This window comes from Amblyraja radiata, chromosome 27 (genome assembly GCF_010909765.2).
Source record: "Amblyraja radiata isolate CabotCenter1 chromosome 27, sAmbRad1.1.pri, whole genome shotgun sequence".
NCBI classification, from domain to species: domain Eukaryota; kingdom Metazoa; phylum Chordata; class Chondrichthyes; order Rajiformes; family Rajidae; genus Amblyraja; species Amblyraja radiata.
This window is the reverse complement of record NC_045982.1, coordinates 10,944,217-10,966,379: the sequence shown is the minus strand read 5'-3', so window position 1 is coordinate 10,966,379 and position 22,163 is coordinate 10,944,217. Positions and strand designations below refer to the sequence as shown.

At 43.2% G+C, this 22,163-nt stretch overlaps 1 protein-coding gene across 1 annotated transcript in view; it reads left to right on the top strand.

Moving 5' to 3' along the window:
- The window catches only part of slc9a1 (solute carrier family 9 member A1), a 48,496-nt gene that overhangs the window by 6,984 nt on the left and 19,349 nt on the right, over positions 1-22,163 (top strand). The window contains exons 2-8 of the mRNA XM_033045107.1: positions 6,799-7,259; positions 7,926-8,176; positions 8,537-8,754; positions 10,321-10,517; positions 11,691-11,780; positions 19,758-19,828; positions 20,986-21,147. Coding sequence (XP_032900998.1) covers positions 6,799-7,259; positions 7,926-8,176; positions 8,537-8,754; positions 10,321-10,517; positions 11,691-11,780; positions 19,758-19,828; positions 20,986-21,147 — 1,450 coding nt within the window. The remainder of the gene's footprint in view (positions 1-6,798; positions 7,260-7,925; positions 8,177-8,536; positions 8,755-10,320; positions 10,518-11,690; positions 11,781-19,757; positions 19,829-20,985; positions 21,148-22,163) is intronic.

The following is a 22,163-nucleotide window of genomic DNA, read 5'->3' as shown; positions in this document are numbered from 1 at the left end:
GTGTTTTTCATAGAAACATAGAAAGTAGGCCCTTCGAGATAACACCGTCATTCAATATGATCATGGTTGATCATCCAGAATCAGTACTCTGTTCCTGCTTTTCCCCCCATATCCCTTGATTCTGTTAGCCCTAAAAGCTATATCCAACTCTCCTTGAATACATCAATACATTTCTGTGTTGGATGACTGTCTTTAACATCATTCAATAAGGTAAACGTGATCTCTACCCCTGATTTGCCTTCACTTGATCAGAATAATTCAATGTGAGACTGACAGTAGATCTTTAGAAATAGAGTTTCACCCCTGAGACTTAATTAACTTAATCATAGTCACTGTGGTGCGGCCTAGCAAATAAACAGTATTCTCCTATGCATTGTAATTATTCCTACACTTCCCACTTTATTATGCATTTGCATCTCATTTTCCACAGGCCAGATCTTTCAAAAACATACGTTGTCATCACTAACATTATAGTTCTGAAATTTTCTTTCTCAGGATGTGAGAATCTTTAAGATAAATGTTTTTTTGCCCATCCTTAGTCGCAGTTCAAAATGTGGTAGCAAACTTTATTGAAAGTAGTGCTGAAATGCTGATGGGTAAGTATTTGCTGGATTTAGACCCAGAATTGATTGCAGACTTTAGGAGAGCTCTCCCTCCTCTCACCCCACTCATCATCAACAACACCACAGTCACATCTGTGGAGTCTTTTAAGTTTAGGGGAACCATCATCTCCAAGGACCTTAAAAGGGGCGACACCATCGACTCCACAGTCAAAAAGGCACAACAGAGGATGTACTTCCTACGGCAGCTGAGAAAACACAATCTGCCGCAGGCAATGATGGTCCAATTCTACACGGCCATCGTAGAGTCTGTCCTCACCTTCTCCATCATGGTCTGGTTTGGCTCAGCCACCAAGCATGACATCCGGAGACTGCAGCGAATCGTCCGATCAGCTGAGAAGGTTATTGGCAGCAACCTTCCCTCCATTGATGAACTATACACTGCAAGGGCCAGGAAGCGAGCGGGTAAGATCATCTCTGACCCCTCTCATGCTGGCCAAAGACTCTTTGAATCACTTCCCTCTGGAAGGCGGCTCCGGACTGTCAAAGCTGCCACAGCCAGACATAAAAACAGCTTTTTTCCACGAGCAGTAGCTCTACTCAATAACCAAAAATATGAAGCCTCCTTTTGCTCTGGTTAATTCACATGTTTAATCGATAATGTTTTATTATTAATGTTTTATGTGTCATTCCTAACTATCACTATATGTCATGTTGTCACTTGCGGGTGGAGCACGAAGGCAAATTCCGTGTATGTGAATACTTGGCCAATAAACTTATTCATTCATTCATTCAATGGTGAAGGAACAATTCATATACATCTATGTTAAGGTGGTATAACCTGAGATTTTTTTTTGTTTTATTTCCGCCCCCCTTCCCTCCCACCCTTCTCCGTCTCCCACCCCAAACAACTCCTAATTTTGTCCTTCAAGATGTTGAGTGTTGAATGAGTTGCAGATGAAGAGGTGGGCACATTTACAACATTTAAAAGGCATTTGGATACGTTCATGGAGAGGGAAGGTTAAGAGGGATATAGGCCAATGCAGGCAATTGAAAATAACTCAAAAAGGTGCCTTAGTCAGCATGTTGGATCAACGGGTCTGTTTCCATGCTACATGGGTCTATGACTCTAAATCTATGATGGTGAAATTGCCACAAGATACAATTAAGTTTCAACGTCCAATCTTGCAAGCAGGTAAGTGCTACTTGGGCAATAGAATTTTCTAACAAGTCAGGGGGCTTTGCTCTCAGTCACTATAAGTGACGGCAATCTGTTTTCCATATGTCAAATTTCCATGTGACATTGGAGAAGTCTATTCGGTCTATCGACCTGTGTATTCTGCAACTTAGTTGTACATTAGGGACAACGAAGAATGGCACTTTAACCTATCAACCCACAGGGCTGTAATATTGGAGGAAACTGAACACCCAGAGGAAACCCATGCAGTCACAGGACAAGTGTGCAAACTCCATGGAGAACAATGCCAAAAGTCAGATTTGAAACCGAGTCAGCACTGAGGCAGCAGCTCTGCAAGCAGTGCTAGTGTACGACCCTGAGAAATGCTTGTATAAATCAGTATTGATTTATGAAAAAATTGATGAAAAAATGCCTCAATAAGAATGTTTACCCATTTACAATGGAGGAAAGAGGCAGCTCTGTGCGGGCCAACCGGTTTGTGCAGTTGTTCTAGAAAAAAGTGTTTTTTTAATTAGAGGAACAGCATCTTATTTTTTTACTTGGACAGCTTATAACCCAGTGGTATGAGTATTGACTTTCTCTAACTTCAAGTAACCACTGCAGTCCCTCTCTCTCCATCCCTCCTCCACCCAAGTCACGCCAGCTCCTCGTTCTCACCTAGCAAACAGCTAACAATGGCCTGTTTCCTTATAATCATTACTTTTTTGCATATCTTTCATTCATTTGTTCTATATCTCTCCACAACACTGACTATATCTCTTCAAGATTCAAGAGAGTTTATTGTCATGTGTCCCAGATAGGACAATGAAATTCTTGCTTTGCTTCAGCACAACAGAATTATAGAAGGCATGACCGCTGACTCTAGTTTGAAAAAGGGTCTCGACCCAAAACGCCACCCATTGAATCTCTCCAGAGATGCTGCCTGTCCCACTGAGTTACTCCGGCATCTATCTTCAAAAAATACACAAGGGATCAGGCAGCAATCTGAGGGATACAGAGTTAACATTTAAGGACAATTACCTTTTTCTCGGAACTAGCGAAGTGAAAAAAAATTTGTTTTTAAATAAACGGGGAGGGATGGAGAGAGCAAAGGGAATATCTATGATACAGTGGAGAGCAAGTGGCACAATGCTCTAGGGGTGTTGATTGAAAAATGAATGAAACCAGTTGGAGAATGACGAACAGGGAAAGATAGTTATCTGAAATAGTTGAATTCAATATTGAATTCCAAGAGTGCCAAATTTCTTCGATGAAAGACGTAGGTTTATAGGTTAATTGACTTGGCGCTTATTTCTGCGCTGTATCACTAAATATAACTAAATGTTTTCTCTTGAGTTTCTGTTGAATTTCATCGGAAAGTGGCCATGAGGTAAGATGGAGAACTAAAGTGATTGGCTTCTGAAACTTGAAGAATGGGGATAAGTGGATTCTTCTGTGATTGACCGGCTGTGACTAATGGGGTGCTGCAAGGAACAATGCTTGGGCCTTAGCTAATCACAGTCCATTGTCAATGATTTGGCTAGGGAGTCAAAATTCTTCCAAGTTTGCAAATGATATTAATCTATATAGGATTGAGGTAGGATGTACAGAAGCTTTAAGAGGTATGGAGTGAGCTGGCAAGAACATAAGATGCAATATAATGTGGAAAAATGTAAGGTCATGTTGGTACAGAGAAGCAGAGTATTTGTTGCACAGTTGAGGATGGTTTCAAGGTACAAAGAATGTACATATGTTTGGGTAAAAGGCATTGAGGTGAATATTGCAGTTACAGAAAGTGATTAGGAGAATAAATGTCTTTATTACAAGGTGGTTTGACTAAAGGTGTAAGGATGTGTTATAGCAATTGTAAAGTGCTATGATTAAACCATACATGATGTATTGTGTACACATCTGGTCAAAATCAATCTAAGGAAGCACCCAGCATGTCAGGCAGCATTTGCAGAAAGTGAAACAGAGTTAAGGTTTCAGATCGAAAATTCTTCATCAGCATATGTGTGCTTTAGATATCTCTCTGCATCAACACCAACTCACAATCTCGCAGCATTCATGGTCCCCAAAAAAATCTGATAAAAGGCCTCTGACTTGAATTGTTAATTCAGTTTCCCTTTCCACATATGCTGCAAGGAGGAGGTTCCCTGATAGGCTGATTGTTGGATGGAGACAGATTTGAGCCCAAGAGCGATACATAGTTGCAAACTATGGAGCTGGTTAATGGACTTTGAGTGGATGAAGGGGGTGAAGAGGAAGAGAAGAGGGAGGGAAGTGTTTGTGGAAGTTATCTAAACTTAGAGAATTCAATGTTCATGTTGTTGGGTTACCAGGTGGAGTATGAGGTGTAGACAATAGGTGCAGGAGTACGCCATTCGGCCCTTCAAGCTAGCGCCGCATTCAATGTGATCATGGCTGATCATCCCCAATCAGTATCCTGTTCCTGCCTTCTCCCCATATCCCCTGACTCCGTTATCTTTAAGAGACCTATCTAGCTCTCTCTTGAAAGTATCCAGAGAACTAGCCTCCACCGCCCTTTGAGGCAGAGAATTCCACAGACTCAGCAACTCTCTGTATGAAAAAGTGTTTCCTCATCAGTGTTTCCTCATCAAAAAGTGTTTCCTCATTCTAAATAGCTTACCCCTTATTCTTAAACTGTGGCCCCTGGTTCTGGGCACCCCCAACATCGGGAACATGTTTCCTGCTCGTAGCATGTCCAAACCCTTAATAATCTTATATGTTTCAATAAGATACCCTCTCATCCTTCTAAATTCCAGAGAATACAAGCCCAGCCACTCCATTCTCTCAGCTTATAGTCCTGCCATCCCGGGAATTAACCGTAAACCTACACTGCACTCCCTCAATAGCAAGAATGTCCTCATCAAATTAAGGGACCAAAACTGCACACAATACTCCAGGTGTGGTCTCACCAGGGCCCTGTACAACTCCAGAAGGACCTCTTTGCTCCTACACTCAACTCCTCTTGTTATGAAGCCCGATATGACATTCACTTTCTTCACTGCTTGCTGTACCTGCATGCTTACTTTCAGTGACTGATGAACAAGGACCCCCAGATCCCGTTGTACTTCCCCTTTTCCCAACTTGACACCATTTAGATAATAATCTACCTTCTTGTTTTTGCTACCAAAGCAGATAACCTCACATTTATCCACATTAAACTGCATCTGCCCACTAACCCAACCTGTCCAAGTCACCCTGCATTCTCATAGCATCCCCCTCACAGTTCACACTGCCACCCAGCTTTGTGACATCTGCAAATTTGCTAATGTTACTTTGAATTACTTCATCTAAATAATTGGTGTATATTGTAAATAGCTGCGGTCTCAGCACCAAGCCTTATGGTACCCCACTAGTCACTGCCTACCATTCTGAAAGGGACCCGTTAATCCCTACTCTATGTTTCCTGTCTGCCAACCAATTTTCTATCCATGTCAGCACTCTACCCCCCAATACCATGTGCCCTAATTTTGCCCACTAATCTCCTATGTGGGACCTTATTAAATGCTATCTGAAAGTTCAGGTACACTACATCTACTGGCTCTCCCTTGTCCATTTTCCTAGTTACATCCTCAACAAATTCCAGAAGATTAGTCAAGCATGATTTCCCTTCATAAGCTACCCAAGTGGAGTGTGAGGTGCTGTTCCTCCAGTTTGTGTGTGGGCCCACACTGGCAATGGAGGCCCAGGACAGAAAATTCAGTATGGGAGCGGGAAGGGGAGTTAAAGTAGTTAGCAACAGGGAGATCTAGTATTCTTTGTAGACCAAAGGTAAGTGTTCAGCAAAACGGTTACTGAGTCTTTGTTTGGTCTTGCGATGTGTCCACTTGTTTGGACAGCCAGTCTTGAGCATTCAAATATCGTCTCTGTTAGCAAACAATAATATGCAACAGTTCTAAGCCCACAAAATGAAGCCAATGTGTCAATGCTGTTTCTGACCCTTTTTCTGTTTCTCTATGGCTACATCAGTTTCTTTTCCAATGGCCCCTGTATGGATGTTATGGGTAGATAGGGAGGAGGTAGAGAGGGGGGAGGGAGCATAGAGAGGGAGGGGGCGAGAGAGGGAGTGTAGACGTGGCAATGACCCTCCCTACCCCCTCCTCTCCCTCCTCACCTCCCCAGGATCTTTCCCCTCTCCACCCCACTCCCCACCCCATATCCCTCCTCCTCATTTCCCTCATCCACCTCCCATTCCCTGCCCCTACACCTACCCAGGTCATAGAGCAGGGCCAGGGGCTGGAATTCGGCCAGGTTCTTGTACTCGTCCCTGTCCTGGCTGTAGATTCGGCCACCAGTCCAGGCCCCGCCTTCATCTCCATGCTTGTCACTGACCCCGGACCCAACCTCGTCCTTGGTTCCTGCGCGACTTCTTTCTCAGCCCCGGTCACAGCCCCATCCCAAGCCCCGGGCTCGGCCCTCACTCCAGCTCCAGCACCAGGCTCGGATCCAGCCCAGGCCCTGTCCCCAGGCTCGGCCCGCAGCACCACCTTCCTCACCAGATACCGGCGGCCGTCTGGCGCCAGCATCCGCCGCTACTCCTCGTCCACTGCGAGCGCTGGAGTGCCCCTCCCTCCCGGAGTGTTCAGTCCTGCCATGCGAGTGCATTGTGACGTCACTCGGATTTTGTTTTCCAAAGTGGGTGAGTTTGAAGAAATCGGGCTGTATTTTAAATTTCAAGGATTAATAACTTCGGTAACATAGGTGGGAATGCGACGGGAAGGTGTTTATCGTCACCATGGGGGAAATGTGCGTAGGTTGTGTTAAAATGGGAAGGCTGTGGCTTAGTGTTTGGAAGAAGATAGGAAAACCAGATTGACACATAGACACATAGTGGGCAGATCATGGGCACAAACACAAACAATAGGAAGACTTTTAGTATTATATAGATTGTTTGACTGATACATTCATTAAGTGTGGTTTGTTGAGCTATAGGAGGGGTATAACTGTGATTCAGAATCTCGCTTTCTACCAATGCTTTTTGCTATTAAACAGAACATGTTTACCAATTCATTTTTGGTTGTTTTATATTTTTAGGTTTTCACTTTCTCCCAAGGGTGCAATCACTTGTCCCAGAGAGCTGTGTGCTGGTGTGCGTGGGCCTGGTTGTAGGAGGTCTGATAAAGGGTTTAGGATCAGAGCCACCTATCTTGAAGGCAGATGTATTCTTTTTTTATCTCCTTCCGCCCATCATTTTGGATGCTGGCTACTTCTTGCCAATTCGACCTTTCACAGAGAACTTGGGAACAATATTGAGCTTTGCAGTGATTGGAACACTTTGGAATGCATCCTTCATTGGATTACTGATGTACGCAGTGTGTCGGTACAGTAATGCTGGTCTGCAGCATGTGGGTCTCCTGGCCAACCTGGTGTTTGGTAGCATCACTTCTGCTGTAGATCCCGTGGCGGTGTTGGCTGTCTTTGAAGAGATTCATATCAATGAACTGCTGCACATTCTGGTATTCGGAGAGTCTTTGCTCAATGATGCGGTGACTGTGGTGAGTATAGCATATTTGATTCTATTTGACCCACTTCCTGCAGTTTGGTCTCTCCCTCGTGCTGTCCCCCTCCCTCTGCCCCCGTGTGCAGTTTCCTTTCTTCCCTCACATTTTGTTTTGTTGTTATTCCCATTCCGATTTGGGACTTAGCAGAGAACAGAGAATGAATTCTGGATTCTCTTGGTCCAATCTGTGTCTATATAAGAGTAATCAGATGACAATAGACAATAGGTGTAGGAGTAGGCCATTTGGCCCTTCGAGCCAGCACCGCCATTCAATGTGATCATGGCTGATCATCCCCAATCAGTACCCCGTTCCTGCCTTCTTCCCATATCCCCTGACTCCGCAATATTTAAGAGCCCTATCTAGCTCTCGCTTGAAAGTAACCAGAGAACCTGCTTCCACCGCCTTCTGAGGCAGAGAATTCCATAGACTCACAACACTCTGTGAGAAAAAGTATTTCCTCGTCTCCATTCTAAATGGCTTACTCCTTATTCTTAAACTGTGGCCCCTGGTTCTGGACTCCCCCAACATCGGGAACATGTTTCCTGCCTCTAGCGTGTTCAAACCCTTTACAATTTTATATGTTTCAATAAGATCCCCTCTCATCTCGTGTGTGGTGCTCTGGAGCTGTGTAATTTATTGAATGTGTGTTTTATTCAACAGGTGTTGTATCACCTCTTTGAAGAACTTGCTGACGCTACTGTAATTGGAGCTAAGGAAGTTGTCCTGGGACTCCTGTCCTTCTTTGTGGTGGCTATTGGAGGTATCCTTGTTGGAACTTTATTTGGATTTTTGGCTGCGTTCACCTCCCGCTTTACATCTCATATTCGTGTTATCGAACCTCTCTTCGTTTTCCTCTACAGTTACATGAGTTATTTGTGTTCGGAGCTCTTCCATCTCTCGGGAATCATGGCGTAAGTGATCTTGAAACTACTGTGCAGATAATGTTTTGTTATCACGGGAGAATCATTGTATTTCTATCATGATTTATATACTTGGCAGATTTGGATTCTTTTTTTCTCTTGATGTACGGTGGGGCCCTGCAATGAATGGGACTGGTGCAGTGTTGAGGTCAGGCTACTCACAGACAGTGCGGTGATAATGGGGACGAGTATTGTGGGGGGCAATGGCAGCTGATCGTCTCCTCTTTCTATTGTACTGCCCATTTGCTTATATCGTCCTTTTATCTGCTTTAGAAAGACTGTCACAGGGATACCGTGCACATTCATTGTGTTTTACTAGTTGATTTGAGTATTGCCTGTTGTGTTTTGCAGCCTTATTGCCTGTGGTGCAGTCATGCGCCCTTATGTGGAGGCAAACATATCTCATAAATCACACACTACCATTAAGTACTTCCTGAAAATGTGGAGCAGTGTGAGTGAGACTCTCATCTTCATCTTCCTGGGTGTTTCCACATTTGCTGGAGAGCACGAGTGGAACTGGACCTTTGTGAGCAGCACAGTGGCATTCTGCCTGGTTGGTCGTGTCCTTGGTAAGACTGTACTTGAGTTTGGGGAGAGGTGTGGGGTGCTTGTTAAAAGACTGCTTATTTTGGCTGTAACAAGTGATTATACAATGGAATTGTGATAGCCTGCGATAAGCCTATGGAATTCATTCCTATATGCTCTTGTCTCAATTTTCTTCATGTATCTAGCTTCTAATAAGTAAATGTTCACAACATGAAATCGGGTATAATTTGACCTTTAGATTTCCAGGTCCTGTAATAAAATTGACTGTTATCAGGGCACTGTTGAGGCTATTGGAGGTGTCTATGTCGCAACTTCCACTAGAATATTGTCTGCCTTCATCACACAAAGAGCCTCATTGACCTAATGTGCCAGCACCAGCTGAAAAAGCTATTTTAACCAATCCACTTTCCAGTACTCTGACTGAACCCTTTGAGTTTAAGAACAACTTGTGCTCCAAGTACGTTTTAAGTGAGACACCCTAACTCACTGCCTTAAGAGATGATTCACACCTTCAAGACACTTTCAGTGAATAAAATATTTTGTCAACTTTTTTCCACTCCTATCTATTACCCTGGATCTAGACTCACAGGTCAATAGATCTCCCTGTTAGACCACATGTTGTTTCTTGTTAATCTATGAGTTTCTTGTAAACCCGCTGAGTTTCTCCAGCATTTTTGTCTACCTTCGATCTGCAGTTCTTTCTTAAATATATAGTTTCTTAAGTCATGTTGCAGGTAGAGCGGGTGCATTGACTCTGTTCAATCAGGGTATTGAGTAGCCAAAAATGTTGGAGAAACTCAGCGGGTGAGGCAGCATCTATGGAGGGAAGGAATAGGTGACGTTTCGGGTCGAGACCCTTCTTCAGACTGATGTGGGGGTGCGGGGGGTCGGGAAGAAGATAGGAAGAGGCGGAGACAGTAGGCTGTGGGAGAGCTGGGAAGATGAGGGGAAGGAGGGAGAAAGAAAGGACTATATTGTATTGAGTATAGAAGTTGGGATGTTATGTTGGCCACATAGATATTTTGTTCAGTTTTGGTCATCTTGCTATAGGAAGGATGTGGTTTAGCTAGAAAAAGCGCAGCGAAGATTTTCGAGGATGTTGAGGGCCTGAGCTATAGGGAGAGGTTAGACAGGCTAGGACTTAATTCCTTGGAACGCAGGAGGCTGAGGTGTAAAGATCATGAGGGGAATAGAGAGGGGGGAAACTCAGACTTTGACTCAGATTTGAGGAATCAAGAACCAGAGGATATAGGATTTAGGGAGAATGGGGAAAGGTTTAATAAGAACCTGAGGGGGCAATTTTCAACACAGTGGTGGTGAGTATATGGAAAGAACTGCCAGAGGCACTTTCCCTTGTGTCCTCAATTTTGCTGCATGTTATGTAATGTTGGACTTTACCATTTATTATCTGCATATGCACTATTTTCCACGACATTCACTGTCACAATGAGCAGACATGGCTGCCTATTCAGTAGCAACATGAGGGTGGTGGGGTGGGTGGGGGGGGGGGGGGGGGACGCGTGAGATCATCAAAGGTAATGGGAAGATGCTAACTTGTTTACATTTTACTGACTGCAATTTTCTTTCAGGTGTCCTAGGTATGACTTCAATACTAAACAGATTTCGCGTTGTGAAACTCACCCCCAAGGACCAGTTCATAATTTCATATGGGGGCCTGCGAGGAGCTATCGCCTTTTCACTTGGCTACCTGCTGAATGAGCGATTCCCTCGAACCATGTTCCTCACTGCCATTATTACACTCATCTTCTTCACTGTCTTTGTGCAGGTCTTTATATATTTTGTAGTTAATCTCCGCTTGTAATATGCATGCTGGGGTTGGTGTGTTTCCGCGTAAGGGCTGGGGCTGGTAGATTGCTTCCTCCTTTTTGGGTGGAGCACAAAATGAATCCATTCAAAGTGCAATTATGTTACTGCAGTATATATCAACAACAAAAACCTGTTTATGTAGAAATATTCATGTAGAAAACCCTGCTAAGATATTTCAGATGAATGATTTTGCAACAAAATTTGCCTCAAGTGCACCAAGAGATTTGTAAATAGGTGATTAAAAGCTTGGTAAAAGCTTCAAGGGGTGGCTTAACAGAAAGTCTGGGAGAAAATTCTAGTGTTTAGGTTATAGGCGACTGATGTCAAGTGAAATTATATAAAACGGAAGAGTAAATTAAGCCTCATTTCAAGAAGAGCAGTGACCTCGGAATGGTAGACGGCATCTCTGGTAAACATGGATAGATGATATTTCTGGGATTCTTCTTCAGACTGGAGAAATGTCGCCTATCCATATTCTTCCGAGAAGCTGCTTGGCCTGCTGGGTTACTCCAGAACTTTTTTTATAAACCAGCATCTGCAGTTCCTTGTTTATTCAGACTGGTAGGAAGGGTAGAGACAAAGCCATATGCTAGGATGAGAGTTTTAAAATACAGATCTGACAAGACTAGGAAGCGGTTAGCAGTTGAGTTTTTTGATGAATTCAATTTACATTATGCAGTGGAAATCACTTTATTTAAGGTATGGAATTTCCAGACAATTACCAAATCTTTGTATCCAACAAAGTAAACAACAAATTATGAATGGCCCTAAGGTCTACTTGAAGCTTTATGTAGAGCTGAATTCTTTCCTTTGTGTACAATCACTCTTTGATAGCACATTGAAACGACTCTGTCCTAAGCTTAGTAATTCCCTACCTAAACCATTGCATTTCTACCTCTCATATGAAACTCCTTAAAATCTATCTGTTGATATATTCTTTAAATTATTTTGTAGTTTTCTACATTAAAGAAGCTATTAATGCAAATTGTTTTAAGCTAAAGCTCTAGCTGTAAACCTCAGCTTGTAATGGAGTCCTTCAGAATCCATTGAACTGTTGTTATCTGTGATACTGGTGGTAAACTCACCCACATGACCTTTTTGAAATGTAACTTGTTCCTTCCATGGCTGACAGGGGATGACGATTCGACCATTGGTTGAATTGCTTGCTGTGAAGAAGAAACAAGACTCCAAACGTTCCATTAATGAAGAGATCCACACACAGGTATGGCATAGCGTTAGTGTTCTCTAGATTGTGTCCAATCACCTATAATGGGCTGTCTCTCTGAACCTCTATCGCGTCCAGAGAGGATTGCAGTATGTGTGGACCTTACTTAAAAAAATATATTAGTAGATTAAGTCAAGAGAGTCACGTGTCAAGAGAGTTTTATTGTCATGTGTCCCAGATAGGACAATGAAATTCTTACTTGCTGCAGCACACCAGAATATGTAAAAATAATACAGAACAGGAGATAAAGTTCAGTGTGTCTATAGACCATAGACTATATATACACAATAAATAAACAGATAAAGTGCAACAGTAATAATAGACTGTTAATGTTCAGAGCTTATTTGATGTTGTGTTTAATAGCCTGATGGCTGTGGGGAAGAAGCTGTTCCTGAACCTGGATGTTACAGATTTCAGGCTCCTTTACCTTCTTCCCAAAGGCAATGGAGAGATGAGTGTGTAGCCAGGATGGTGTGGGTCTTTGATGATGTTGGCAGCCTTTTTGAGGCAGCGACTGCGATAATCCCTATGATGGTGGGGAGGTCAGAGCCGGTGATGAACTGGGCAGTGGTCACAACTTTCTGCATTCTTTTCCGCTCCTGGACGTTCAAATTTCCTGTACCAGGCCACAATGCAACCAGTCAGTATGCTCTCTACTGTGCACCTGTAGAAGTTCGAGAGAGTCCTCCTTGACATACCAACTCTCCGTAATCTTCTCAGGAAGTAGAGGAGCTGATTTGCCTTCTTTATAATTGCATCAGCGTGCTGGGACCAGAAAAGATCTTCGGAATTATTCACGCCTAGGAATTTGAAGTTTTTGACCCTTTCCACCATCGTCAAGTTGATATAATGGGATTGTGGGTCCCTGTCCTACCCCTTCCAAAGTCCAAAGTGGGTAACCGTGGTGGATGGTTTTCAATGCGGTTGAATTTTAAGTTGTTTCAATGTAGACCCAAGTTCGATAAAGAGTAATCTTTAAATTGATAGAACCCAAGAGCTGGAGATGAGGAATGAGGGGAAGGATTTATGAATCCAAGTGCCAACATTTCTGTTATTGGGCAACTACAAAAACATCAAAAAGATTGTTTTAGATCTGACAAGAGGTATTCCACTTGAAATACTAATTGTTTCCATTTCCACAGATGCTGCCTGACCTGCAAAGTATTTATGCTATTTTCTGTTTTCTTTTCCGAAATTGGTAAATTGGTGAAATTTGCTCTTCTGATAATTATGCACATTGGTTTCTGCCTTTACAGAAATCTAATTTCATTCTGTCAGCATATTGGGCCGAAGGGCCTGTTTCTATGATGTATGACTTTGTGATTTTACTGTTCCAACTATCATGCATTTGGCTGAAAAACTTTTGAAGTATACTTAATTTATTTTCCTCAATCACTTCTTCTGTGAGTCGCCTCAACAATCTCACCAGAGAGTTTACCCAGAGAGTTGTAAATCTGTGGAATTCTCTGCCACAAAAGATAGTGGAGGCCAATTCACTGGATATTTTCAAAAGAGAGTTAGATTTACCTCTCAGTAGTAACGGAATCAGGGATATGGGGAGAAAGCAGGAACGGGATACTGATTTTGGATGATCAGCCATGATCATATTGAATGGCAGTGCTGGCTACAAGTGCCGAGTGGCCTACTCCTGCACCTATTTTCTAATGTTTATTCTCTGTCTAACAGGTTTCTAAGCTATGTTATCTCTACTTATGACTGCAAGAAAGTGGCCATTTAGGTCAAAGCCATTTGGGTCAAAGCAATCACTTATGGGCCTGTCCCACTTAGGCGACTGCAGGAGACTCTGCGGTCACCACTTGGTCGCCATATGTTCGCTGGTGGTTGCCGGGGCGTCGCCTTCACGGTCATGAGGAATTTCCGCATTCTGGGAACTAGTCGCGGCCTCATTATGGTCGTAGCGAATTTTTCATCTTTGAAAAATTTGCGGCGACTAGAATGAAGCCGCCATGGACAGTAGCGAGAATTCTCGTGCCGTAGGTGGGTCGCCAGGAGGTCGAAGGTTCTCGTAGGTTGTAGCCGCTGCTGACCGGTGAATTTCATTGGCTCATGAGGGGAAAAAAAACATAAGCAGTAGCTTTCAGAACCAAGGATAATTGACCGGTAATGTTAATGTCCGCCGAGCTTCACAGCCGTGTATCTCTGGCTTTTTTAAAGTTGTCTCCACTCTGCCTCCTTCCTTTTCCCTGCTTCTCTCCTCCCTCTTTTAAAGGACTTACTGTACACTGTGCTTAGCCGTCTTAATTACAGCGTCAACCTTCCTGTTCATCGTGGTGTGTGTCTGCATCACCTTGGCTTTGCACCGTGTGAATTTTTCTCAGACAGCGCTCCCCCCGCTTGCCCTGTCCCCCACCTCCATAACGGGCTGGTGAAGGAAGAGGTATGTGTGTGTGCCTGTAAAATCACCTAAGTGGGACAGGCCCATAAGTCCCATTCCCTCCTTCCTTATTATTTGTATTCCTGCAACTTATTCACTCTCACTCATGTGCATCAATTCCCATATGATTTTTTTTGTTGTTGTCATTAACCTACAATAAAGAGTCATTTGTAGTAGCCAATTAACTTACTGGCACATATTTGGCACATAGGAGAACACCTGAGCATCCAGAGAAAATCTATGCATTTATATAGAAATATGCAAACTTCAGACCACAACACACAAGGTTGGAATGAAACCTGGGTCCCAGGATTGTATGGCAACAGCAGTTATGTCCTTTTTATAGATTGCAGATTAGAACATTTCTCTAAAGGTAAGGATATTGAAGGTAGACAAAAAGCTGGAGAAACTCAACGGGTGAGGCAGCATTTATGGAGCGAAGGAATGGGTGACGTTTTAGTCGAGACCCTTCTTCAGACTGATGTGGGGGGGAGGGGGGGGGGGAAAGAAAGGAAGAGGCGGAGACATTAGGCTGTGGGAGAGCTAGGAAGGGGAGGGGAAGGAGGGAGAAAGCAAGGACTACCTGAAATTGGAGAAGCCAATGAATACCACTGGGGTGTAAACTACCAAAGCGAAATATGAGATGCTGCTCCTCCAATTTGTGGTGGGACTCTGGCCATGGAGGAGGCCCAAGACAGGAAGGTCGGAGTCGGAATGGGAGGTGAGTTGAAGTGCTGAGGCACCGGGAGATCAGGTTGGTTAATGCGAACCAAGCGGAGGTGTTGGGCGAAGCAATTGGCAAGCCTACGCTTGGTCTCACCGATGTAGAACAGCTGATACCGAGAGCAGCGGATGCAATAGATGAGGTTGGACGACGTGCAGGTGAACCTCTGTCGCACCTGGAAAGACTGTTTGGGTCCATGAATGGAGTCGTGGGGGAAGGTAAAGCGACAAGTGTAGCATTTCCTGCGGTTGCAAGGGAAAGTACCTGGGGAGGGGGTGGTTTGTGAGGAAAGGAACAAATTGACCAAGGAGTTACAGAGGGAGCAGTCTCAGTGGAAAGCTGAAAGGGGAGGAGATGGGAAGATGTGGCCAGTGGTGGAATCCCGTTGGAGGTGGCGAAAATGTTGGAGGATTATCTGTTGTGTGTGACGGCTGGTTGGGCAGCAGGTGAGGACAAGGGGGACTCTGCCCTGGGTGCAGATGCGGCATAGACGGAGGAATTGGGAGTAGGGAATAGAGTCCTTACAGGAAGCAGGGTGAGAAGAAGTGTAGTCCAGATAGCCATGGGAGTCAGTTGGTTTGGAGTAGATGTTGGCCAGTAGTCTGTTACCTGCGATGGAGATAGTGAGGTCTAGAAACGATAGGGAGATGTCGGAAATGGCCCAAGTGAATTTGAGTGCCGGATGGAAGTTGGTGGTGAAGTGGATGAAGTCAGTGAATTCTGCATGGATGCAGGAGGTGGCACCAATGTAGTTGTCAATGTAGTGGAGGTAGAGTTCGAGGATAGGGCCACGGTAGGGCCACGGTAGGCCTCGAACAAGGATTGTTCGACGTACTCAACAAAGAGGCAGGCGTAGCTGGGGCCCATGTGTTTGCCCATAGCTATGCCTTGGATTTGGAGGAAATGGGAGGAGTCAAAGGAAAAGTTGTTGAGGGTAAGGACCAGCTCCGTTAGGCGGAGGAGAGTATGAGTAGACGGGGATTATTGTGCATGTTTTATTTATCTTCATAAATGATGAATTTCATCCACTAGAAATAAGTTCCAGTGCTTTCTTAACATTTTTATTTGCTGATCTCGATGCTATTTTTAACAGCCTGTTAACTTGTATCATGAGATCCACTTCCCTCTCTATCCCTTAATTCCCCCCCCCCCCCCCCCAAATTTTGAAGGATGATGCTGCCAATTTTTACTAAAGTCCATCAACTTCAAATACTATGCTAAAATGTATTTGACGCTTAATTGCTCATCAAGATTTCTTATGAATTATGTTGCGTTCTTCCTCGGGGTTAACTATAGCATCCTCAATTTGGTATCATCTGTAAATAAGTAATACTTGTTCATAAGTTAATACAATCCAATAAATTATTAATATGTTCCACCCCTTAATATCATGAAATACTGCTGCTTTCTACCTTGCTCCAATTTAAATAACTACCCTTCACCCTTCCTCTTTGCTTTTTTCATTTAGCTAATTTGCTATGCACTCAGCTATTTGTCCCTGATTCTACATGCTCTAACCTTTGTCCTGAGCCTACCATGCGGTACCTTGTCGAAGGCCTTTTGAAAATCCAAGTGTATGAAATCTGCTTAACCCTGTCTGCTCTTTCCATAATCTCTTCAAAGATTCTATCAGGTTAGTTAAGCATGTCTGATTTTTAAAATATTTTTTGTCTATCTGTTCTTTTACTATTAGCATAGTTTCCAGTATCTTTCCAATTTCCTGGGCTATTAACAATTAGGGTTTTTTTTACTACTTATTCCTTGTTATTAACTTTGGATTTGTCTGATCAAAGGCCATTTGTCTTATTTTTCTTTACATCTTTAATTATTTTTTCCTGAAATATTTTTAATGTTTGATTGCTGTTATATCTAGCATTCCTCCCAGCCAGCCTTGCCCAATTCCCTCATATTATTAATTTAAAATCGTACTTCTATTTACAGCCCTGGTTCTGCTAGAGGCTTGGTCTCAGCGTGGTTCAGGTACAACCTGGCCCAAAGGTACAGCTTCTTCCGGTCCTAGTATGGTGCTGTTATCCCATGTAATTGAATTCTTATTCCCACATTAACTGTTGCCATTTCTAACCTGTTTCATCCCATGTCGAGTCTCTCCTTGGCTCAAGTAATACTGAGATTATGATCCATGAGGTAGTGATTTTTAAATCCCTATTCCTAACCTTTCGTATGCAATTGTTTAATGCACAAAGTGAAATAACTTGATTTTTCTCCCCATTTTCAGATTCCAAGCCATTTCACCTATTTCGCAAGGCTTCCTATCCAGACACTGGATGGGAAACATGGTATTTGGGATTCTTGGCACTGTAAAGGATGCTAACTGACCTCCTGGTTATAAATTACAGTAACATTTATTCCTCTGCATCAATCCTTCTGTGATGTCGCTGCCCCACACCCTCTTGGTCAGAGTTCTATTTGACCTTCTGAAAGCCATTCTCATCTACATATACAGGCACCTGGTGATTGAAAGGACCTTTACTCATTTATTTAGATATTCATGGGATGCAGAGCTAACTTTGACTGTTCATCCCGTGTTACTAGGTATACTGCAGGCCTATGTTATTATTGGATAAGATTGTGCCTGATCAGATTTTTGGTCTCCGCTACTGTTTCATGCTCAATCCCCTTGAATCCTGATCCTGTTGAGGTGAAAGTCTAACTTTCTCAGCCTTGAAAACATTTGTCATCCACAAGTCCTTGAGGTGGAGAATTCCAAAAATTCAAAACCTTTGAAAGAAATTCCTCCTGAATCCCTTATCCTGGCGTATGGTCCCTTTGTTATAGAGTCTAGTCAAGTGCTCTCACAATCTACTGTTTCAATGAGATAATATCTTATTCTTCTGGATATCACAGAATATAGCCTCAATGTTTCACAGATGCTGCTTGATTTAGCTATTTCCAGCATGTCGTGCCTCTTGTATTAAAATTGCAGTGTCCATTAGCATTTTGCTGTTTCAACTACCCATGTCAATATATTCTCATCAGCTTGTTATACTTTTATTGTAAATATCTTGTACTTAACTTTGGCATATATTCAAACTCATTTTCTCTCCATTAAATACAATGGATTGTTGTCTCCATTTGCCAAGATGTCTTTTATTTGTACTGGTGAGAGGTTCAGTAGCTTGAATGTTAATACTGAACCAGTTGTTTTGCAACTTTGATGTTATTTTTGACTAAAAGGTGATTTGAGCCACACGTTAGTAGTCATTTGCTTTAATAGCAGTAACTGTGTCTGAAACCAAACCCCTCCATTTATCTCATGGAACACACATCCATACATTTATACATAACTAAAACTCTGATCTTGTTATCTTCCGGTTTGGCGGTCTTTCTATTTGCGCAAAAACGGTTCACGATAGCGCTACGATCTTTCGCCAGTTCACTCACCATGTCGTAAAAGTTAGCGAGGTTTAAAAATCTTAAAAACCGCCCATGCGCAGATCGATCTCTTCTCCTGTCAGCGCCGCGCAGATTAGTTTCTTCCCCGTCACTTCTCGGGACGGTCCGCCCCTTCCTGCGCCATCGCGTCTTTACTGGAGCTGAAGGTGGCCGGCCAAGGTTTCCAACCGGACTTTCAGAGGGACCCGAAGCAGCCCAGCCCAACCACAAGCAGCCCAGCCCCAAGTAGCCCCACCTCGGAGACCCTACCCAGTCCAGCATCGGAAACCCTGCCCAGCCCAGCCCAGCCCAAAGTCTGAGATGTCGCCAAACGGTAAGCGGAGACTCTGATCCCGGCGGATGAGAATGACCAGCGACCAGCGCCTGCTGTGAGTCCCCATCGTACTGCCAATTCTAGCCACTACCCCTGCCCTGACAACCCCCACAGCCCCCACAACCACCCCCCGCCCCCACACACCCCTACTCCCCACAACCCCTCTGTCCCCACACCACACCACACACACACACACACACACACACACACACACACACACACACACCCTCCCACACACACACCCTCCCACATCCCTCCTTCCCCCCTCTCACAACCCTCCCTCCCACATACACACCTCCCCCCGCCACACTCCCCCTTCCCCCCACATCACCACACCACCCTCCCCCCCCTACATCTCCCCGTCCACACACACCCCTCCAATCCCACACTCCCCCCGGCACACACCCCACTTCCTTCCCCCCCTCCCCTCCCACACATGAAGGGGAGGGAGTGCTCGGGAATGGGGGGAGATGAGCCGCGCCTGCGCAGTCAAGGGCTATGGGTGCGTGGTGGAATATTGCATTGGGGGAACGAGTTGCCAATATTTCCAATTGGATGTATAGATATATTGATTTCCAAAGCTCTGTAATTCACACGCTTAAACCAAAAAACCCACCTTTTCATTCTCTCCGATGCCACCTAAATTTGATCTCTTTGATCACCCTTTGGTCATAAAGCTCTGTATTCTATCCATGGCTCGGTATTAAATTTTATTTATTTGCAATTTTGTGATGCTCTTTGGGCATTTACTGTGTTAAATGTGTTATTTCTTTTTTATCCCTCCATATGGTTGTTTGGGGACTTTCTGCCTCTAGTCTGTTCTGCCTAACATTTGAAAAACACTTTCATTTTATTGTGCTTTTTCAGAAGCAAGTTAAAGAAAAATATTTCTCAACAGGAAGTAAGTAATAATAATAATAATAATGGATGGGATTTATATAGCGCCTTTCTAATACTCAAGGCGCTCAAGTAAGGAAATGTTTCAGAGCTAACTGATCTTTTAATATAATTTGAAGCTTTTGATTCCACATATCTAGCAGGACTGTGCAATTTGTCGACCCACAGCGGCATCCTGTAGCACATGACCATATTTCCAATTGAATGATAAAGATATCCATCTCTCCGCAGTTTCTGGATCATTTACTGACTGGCATTGAAGATGTATGTGGACATTATGGGCATCACCACTGGAAAGACAAGTGAGTCAAATTTCACTTGTTGCTTGTTTGTTACTCCTGGTAACCAGGACATTGATCTATTTGTACACTACTCCCCTGTAGTAAATGCCATGGGATTATCTAGTTCTGCATACGAGGTTCATTTAATTCAGTGAGTGATCAAGTCATGGTTTAGAATTCATATGAAACTGGCTCTTCACTAGTAATGGAGGCACACCAAGAAAGGACATATTATACCTAGAATCTGCAGTGTTCCATTGTCGTGCTTAACTGTGGACCTGCAATGCCCCGTCTGCCTACATTTTATGTGTCATTGTAGGTGACAGCGTGGGCTTTCCATTGCTCAGCATCGTGTCGTATTGAAAGGATTAAATGAATTTATTCTCATATACTTGAATCACTTTATCACCGGCATTTATAGGAATTCTGCCTCAGCGCAGAAGGAGAAGAGGAGGGAAGAGACTGGAGACCTAAGACTTTTGCCTCCATCACAGTGAGGAGATGTTGGGTGGACTCACTGTGGTGGATGTTAATATGTGTTTATTGTTGTTTTTTATTGTATTGTATTGTATGTATGACTGCTTCAATTTCGTTCAGACTTCGGTCTGAATGACAATAAAGGCTATCTAATCTAATCTAATCTAAAAAAAATATTAAATATTCCAGTTGCACATGCACCAGGGGACAAGGATAATGGGCTATTGCAACATTTAAGTGATGATATTACATTATAATGCTAACTGATGCAGATATTCCTGCTAATGGAAAACAAAATGTCACAAGCAGTGAGGAAAGATGGATATGCACAGATAAGGTAGACAGTTAGAACCTTTTACTCGGGGTAGAAATATCGAAGATTAGAGGGTACAGCTTTTTGGTGAGAGGTAAAGTTTAAAGGAAATGTGTGGGGCGGGTTTTTTCACACAGAATGGTGAGCAGTTGGAGCATGCTGTCTGGAGTAGTGGAGGCAGATACGATGGGAGTGTTTAAGAAGCTTTTACATAGGCAAATAGATATGCGGGGATTGGAGGGATATGGATCGTGTGCAGGCAGATGAGATTAGTTTATTTTTGCATCATACTATTGTGGGTCGATGTGCCTGTTCCCATGCTGTACAATTCTATCTTCTAACACAATTTTATACATGTAATAATTCATTTGGAACTGTTATTTTTCAGGCTGAACCGGATTAATAAGAAATACATTAGAAAATGTTTAATTAGTGGAGAACGATCAAAAGAACCACAGCTTATTGCATTTTATCACAAGATGGAGATGAAACATGCAATTGAAATGGTAACGACTGGTGGCCAATCCAGGTTTCCCAAACTTTCTATACAGTAAGTATATAACAGAGCCAACTGGAAGTAGAAACTTAGAAAATAGGTGCAGGAGAAGGCCATTCGGTTTTTTGAGCCAGCACTGCCATGGCAGATCATCCAAAATCAGTACCCGGTTGCGGCTTTTTCCCCATACCCCTTGATATCCTTAGCCATAAGAGCTAAATCTAACTCTCTCTTGAAAACATCCAGTGAATTGGCCTCCACTGCCTTCTGTGGCAGAGAATTCCACAGATTCACAACTCTCTGGGTAAACTCTGGTTAGAATGTTGAGGCGACTCACAGAAGAAGTGATTGAGGCAAATACATTAAGTATACTTCAAAAATTCCACAGACTCGCAACTCTCTGGGCGAAAAAGTTTTTCCTCAGTCCTAAATGGCCTACCCCTTATTCTTAAACTGTGACCCCTAGTTCGGGACTCCCCCAACATCGGGAGCATTTTTCCTGCATCTACCCTGTCCAATCCTCTAAGAATTTTATATGTTTCTATAAGATTCCCACTCATCCTTCTAAATTCCAGCGAATGCAAGCCCAGTCAACCCATTCCTTCATCATATGTCAGTCCCACCATCCCGGGAATTAACCTGGTGAACATACGCTGCACTCCTTCAATACCAATAATGTCCTTCCTCAAATTAGGAGACCAAAATGGCACACAATACCAGGGCTGTGGAGTCGATACCCAAAACACCCGACTCCTTGATTTCTTGTGTATCCCATTCTGACCCCGACCACTAGGTATAATAATTCTAAAACTGCTATGATGACATTACACAAGATGGCATTTCATAAGAACTACACGAATCATCAGGCTACCTTTTAAACACATGTCCTTAAAGTTTTGAGTCTAATGATTGCAGCTATGCTATTGTGGCTTTTTTATTGTTTATTCTGGAAAAAAAACATAATTCATTATGCTAAAAGGAAAAAAATTACATATAGGGTTATGACAAAATTAAAATTTCCTGAATAGAATACTAATTCTAAATGCATTACTCCAAAATTTATAAAGTCC